This window comes from Epinephelus moara, chromosome 5, assembly GCF_006386435.1.
Source record: "Epinephelus moara isolate mb chromosome 5, YSFRI_EMoa_1.0, whole genome shotgun sequence".
In the NCBI taxonomy this organism is placed as follows: domain Eukaryota; kingdom Metazoa; phylum Chordata; class Actinopteri; order Perciformes; family Serranidae; genus Epinephelus; species Epinephelus moara.
The window spans coordinates 37,889,186-37,895,185 of NC_065510.1; the positions used below are offsets into that span (position 1 = coordinate 37,889,186).

At 41.5% G+C, this 6,000-nt stretch overlaps 1 protein-coding gene across 5 annotated transcripts in view; it reads right to left on the reverse strand.

Moving 5' to 3' along the window:
• The window catches only part of rhbdl3 (rhomboid, veinlet-like 3 (Drosophila)), an 86,782-nt gene that overhangs the window by 22,982 nt on the left and 57,800 nt on the right, over positions 1-6,000 (reverse strand). For all 5 annotated transcript variants that reach the window (XM_050045258.1, XM_050045256.1, XM_050045255.1 and 2 more), the window contains 2 exons: positions 3,560-3,784; positions 2,008-2,156 (listed from right to left, as the gene is read on the reverse strand). In XM_050045258.1, coding sequence (XP_049901215.1) covers positions 2,008-2,156; positions 3,560-3,784 — 374 coding nt within the window. The remainder of the gene's footprint in view (positions 1-2,007; positions 2,157-3,559; positions 3,785-6,000) is intronic.

Sequence of the window (6,000 nt, forward strand, 5' to 3'; positions counted from 1 at the left end):
GACGCCAATTTGACATAGTGGCCAAACGTAGTATTACAACTTCCAGATTGTCACATGATGCCATGAGGACCAAAAATACTGTTTCCCATAGACTTACACTGTGGAAGAGACGTTTGTCAATCGGTGGATACATTCTTTTTTTTTGAGTGTCACGACCCCCACAGAGTTGTTTCAATCAATTATTTGCAATGTTACATGATAGTGACTTTCAGCATTTATCGAGAAAGGCAGAACGCACTTATTTTGGGGAACTCTGCCTCCAACCCCCCCCCAAAATATTAATTTAATTAAGAAATATGTCAAGAATAATTTTTGGATGCTACAAGTTCTCATACCACCCTCAGGTGCAATGATTAAGCTCCACGCTCACCACTCTTACCCTGCAGGGATTTATTACATGAACTTCCCCTCCTTGTATGATTTGGAATACACAGACGTGATGTGTCTTTAATGAAGGTCTGTCCCAGTGGCTTCAGTATCAGCATTAGCAAATTAGTTTGAACTGGTTAAGTCAGCCAGCATATAACGACAAATGTTTTTCTGTGCCATTACTCCAAGGGCTCTACTATGAACCAGTAATGAAATGTTTACACCCTGAATTATTTAAAGTCACTTTTGATCAGCCTTGCATATCTGTAAAGTTGTGTGGATCAAACACAAACACCCTTTGAAAATAAAATCTACAAAATCTAGATAAAATCAAGGCCAATAAATGCACCCATTAAAGACTTAACATACCAATGCAATGTTGTCATTTAGAGAATTATAAACATCAAGGTCATAATCATATCATCATATTCTGTTTTCCTTGAACTCAGGGTTTAACTCATTTACTGCATCCCCGCCATCTTTACTCAGAACATGTACCAGATACTGAGTGATGGGCAGCTCTCCATGACTGCAAAAACACAGTGGGTGAGATTTTACTGTTAAAAAGATGCTGCTGATGTTTCCATAACAGTTACACCTAAACCATTTCCATATATGATCGAGCAGATTGTTTGACAAAGATAATTCCCACAGGCTCTCGTTTCTTTTTACAGTCACTTCCCCTGAGGACCTAAATCATTTCAATATGTTCCTGTGTAATCACTGTATGTTTAACATCCCACCTCCCTCCTTTATCCCTCCATTCATCCATTCTACTTCATCTCTTAACCACACACTGTCATCCCTACCGTCTCTCCGGCACCTCCAGGTTCTCCTAATTAAATTACCATTTTATTAGTTCTCACTATTGCCTCAGACTGCATTTACCCAGAAGGTTAATTAAACCTGGATGACCTGGCCTGAACTGATAATAAAATAGTCTGTGGTGCTCGTGGTGGCAGAGGAGAGGAGAGGAGAGGAGAGGAGAGGAGAGCATAGGCTGAACAAGTATAATGGCAGGTTTTATGTCATAAAAATGTCTATCAAGTTAATATTTGGTGGTTTCTTTTAGTTTAAGAGAGTTATTATAGACACTGATGTTTCCCACACTCATTGTATTACACCACATTACAAAAAATCCAATAATAATTGCTTGTTCAGGAACACTTGAGGTTTATTTGTCACTTGCTTATTTGTTTTGTAACTTCACGTACAGTGAATTAACAGAGTATTACGAAATGCATCCAAAGACTAATTAGCAGCTCACAATCCCCCATCTCCTCTTCCTTATCTGCATTTATCCTTCATGAATGAAAAGGATTTAATTGCTTTCAGCTGGTGTGTTTCACTGGAGATTAATGGCACTGTGTATTTTTGTTAATGAAATCGTTACGTAACAAGCTCTGACTCACTGAACTTTTTAAATGCTACAAACCCAAACCACCCGAGGCATCATAGATATGAGGCACCTCTAGTTTGCCAGTATGTTATTTTTCACCCCATGCTGTCACACGCAATCCACTGATCGCATGACTGACGTGAAAAAATTCAAGTGGATGAGTTCACGTCATGTCAAATGTGTCATTGAGGCATTTCCTCGGGGAAATAAAACTAGAAAATAGAAGGATGTGAACTCACCCGGTGTGCATGAAAATGTAGCTGAGGTACCTCCAGGCCTGGGCACGGAGCTGGGGGTGGTAAGGTAAGGGGCTCTTTAGGAAAGACGGGCTGGACACCTGCAGTACCAAGCGGTCCAGCTGGAACCCATAGTACATGAACACAGCCACCTGGGAGAACACAGATGGATAAACACAGAATGTGTTTTTTCAGGAGGAGTGGTATCAGTATACACACCTCAATAAACACTGTGAAATGAGGCTCAGCATCATAAATCAGAACACACTGCTCTAGTAATAAGATGAAAGTTGAAACACAAACTTTACACTTAATTTCTTTATTATCTTCAGGCATCATTAGTCACATTACATTATTACTCGGGAAAGAAAAAAACAATCCTGGCATCAAAAAGCTAGTGTCAGTTTTCTAAGAGAAGATGATATTTCTTGAATATTTCAAAGTAATCTGTTTTAATTGGAACACAGATAATGATATTGGATGATTTAGAAGTTGGAGGTTATTGCAGCAAGCCTAAAAAAAACCCAACCTTAAAATAATGTAAACACATAATGACTTGTAGGAAGTGATACTTCTGCAGAGCATCACAGCCTATCATGCATGCCTTTTTGTTGCTTTATTATTACATATTTAAAGGTACCCTGTGGAGTGTTTCTCACTAAAACACACAGCAAAAGTTATGAAAGCATTCCCATCCTCATAAAATATTTGCAAATTGTATTTTTTTTTTATTTTGAAACCTACAGTCTTTACATCCATATTACTTCAGCTAACTGCCTCCTCTTTCCTTACTTTTTCTGGTGCATTGCTATGTTTCTTGCTGTGTTACAGCACTTACTGTTATTAGTGGAATAATGCAAAGGACATCATACCATAACTGACATGGCAAATCTTTGTGGTAAATGACATGCATGCACTGCACGTTTGCACGGCTTAGTCGCCAGAAGAACATGCTGACATTGAATAATTCTGCAAACCACAAATAAGTTACATTTGTACATTTCATACATATATCAATGTTTCTAAAGTGACATATTGCTGAGCTTGTCATCGGGAGGTGGAGAGGTTGGAGGCTGGCGTGGCTTCTGTAGACCACTGTAGACCTCAGTTCAAAACCAACAAACAATACAAGTGGTTGTTTTTTTAGCGGGTCACTGTTGAGGTGTTCTTTTAGTGACCTGTCGCTGCATTTCCTGCCAGGATAGTGTCACTAGAAGCAGTTGTTTTTTACACAGTGCTGTTAAATTGTAAAGTTCCAATATATCCGCTACGTAATAATGTACAAATGTAACACATCTGTGGTTTGCAGAAACATACGATGCCAACATATATTCTGGCGATTTGGTTCATTTGCATTAGTGCCTCCTGCAGTTGGCAGGACTGTTAACCCTGTCACCAGCATGCTCAAGTGCATACATTCATGTATCCTTGTGTGCGGGCGTGCTTATCAAAACATAGCTCCATAATGAAGCAAGTGGTTTGAAACTCTGCAGCATAACTTTTACAAGAGATGGGTTCAGAGCACATTTTGGACTCACGCTCCCAAACAATTTACCTCAGCAATGGTGATAGCCAGGATGAGCCATGGTGGGGGACAGTAGGTATAGCTGTCAAAGTACCACTTGCGGTCGACCTCGCGGGGCAGCGTCTCATAGGCGACGTGTCGGACCAGCCTCTGAGACAGCCCCAAGCCCGCCTCATCTCTGAGACTGCAGCCTTTTAGCTGCCTGCTCCCCTGCAGGATGGCCCTGCGGAAACTGTTGGAGCGCTTGTTACTCATCTGGAAGAAGGAAGAGAGGAAGGTGATGAGGGGGATGAAAGGGAGATGCAGGGAGGATGAGGGTTAGGGGCAGAGAGAGGAGGAAGGCCATAAAGGAAGAAAGAGAGAAGGAGGGGTGAAAGCTTTATTATCAGTGGTTCAGCATGTTAACGACCATTCTGTTATATTTAATACTTAATATTTAATGATCGTTTCGAGGTATTTCATTTTATAAAGTATATTCCTCAATGCACAGCTGGAGTCTCAACACACTCTGGGTACAGGCTACACAGTCCTCCTCAGTCCAGCACACTGACGGACCCCTCCCACCTCGCCACGGCAACAGAATGCCTGTATCATCACCTAGCAACCACCAAGCCCCTCTCTTAATCCCTCTCTGTCTACGAAGAGTTAATTTTCCAAACATGGGCAGGGACCTCACAAGCAGTTCATCATTCAGAGAAGATCTCCGCCGTCAGAATCATTATCAATATCAAACCTGACGAAATGACTTCTCTGCTCTCATTTTAAAAGCGCTGCCAGCTATTTTGATTTAGTGCAATCGTTTTTATAGCACAGGTGTCTCATTTTTCAAATGGTGGGCTGCTCATTTTCAAACACACTCACACTCACAGTGCAGATATATATAGACAGCCAAAACGCACACACATGCACACATTTTCAATCAAACATACGCGCACAAGCCTGACACACAACAGTGAATATGTCCGCAGAGAGGATTTGAAGGATGTTTTTCCAATTTTAAATCTCATGCTAAAATTATTCTTGGACCTCCCATGGACCAAGAGGTCAGTTACAGTTCAGACAGAGAACGGCAGAAACATGTCCTTGACCTTTAGATGCAGAAATAATGAAAGCATGTGCTTTAATTTTAAACCTCAAAGCAAGGGATGAAACGTTCTCATCATACAGTGAAATTACACTTTATCTGAGTGCACCAGCTAGAATCTACAACTAAAGAAGGACCTTATATTTCATCACTGACAATGTTCCTCATTGAGGGGCAACAATTCTGTAACAGCCCAACAAATGGGTGGGAAAAGTGAGAGTATGTAGATGTTGCAGCAGCTAGTATTAAAGCTGGGGAAGGCAGTTTTATTTTGGTGTCACTTGGCAAAAATCCCATAATAAACTTTGAGTATAATGTTTTTCAAGTGGACTGAGAGACAACTAGATGTCTGCACCTCCTCTTGGCTCTGCTTTCAGGCTGTAGAACATTTAGCCTGTGACAGGAGACTTTGGCTAATCACTACAGGTGGGAATTTATCAGAGGATCCACAACACAATATTATCACGATACTTAAGTCACAAAACTGGGAGGTCGTGGGTTTGATCCCCGGCCGGGTCATACCAAAGACTATAAAAATGGGACCCATTGCCTCCCTGCTTGGCACTCAGCATCAGGGGTTGGAACTGGGGGGTTAGATCACCACATGATTCCCGCGTGCGGCACCGCTGCTGCTCATTGCTCCCTCAGGGGATGGGTCAAATGCGGAGAACAAATTTCATACACTCAGGTGTGTGACAATCAGTGGAACTTTAATCTTTAAAACAATATTATGGCAATTTTAAAAATGTTGCGATATGCTGAGTGTTGCAATAAAATATATTGTGATATATTGTGATTTATTACCTTTTTTCAACTGTCTCTGAAGGAAAACTTTGTCAAAATCTAGTAGGTTCCCTTAAGTCTAATTTGTATTTGTAATATTAACAATATATATATAATAAAAAAATCTGTCCTTGGCATGGTGTGACGATACGATATTGCCACACAAAAATATTGTGATACTATGCTGTATTGATTTTTTTCCCCCACCCCTACCAATCACAGATCATTTCAGAGAGAGGCGTTCCTATTGGCTGTCCTACAGAAGCAGATGCGCGTGCACATCCTTGGGTAAAAGCCTGATTCAGTGGTGTAGAATTCTGCAGAGAATGTTCCTATTCCAGCACTGGCAACAACTGCCTACACTGCAAAGCAACCCAAAAAAAGGGGAAGGACTTGTCCAAGAGAGAGTCTTAAAGACAGTCTGACAGTTAAAGGCGCTGTATGTAAGAATGTGGCCAAAATGGTTACTGCACTCAAATTCAAAATACTGCCGCGAGTCGTGTCTGCCCCCCCCCCCCCTACAGATTCGAGGTTGCTGGACAGCGGCACGCTGGAGACTGATTTGTTTGCCCACGGGCGGCTGCCGTGGCAGGGCCGCGTCGCC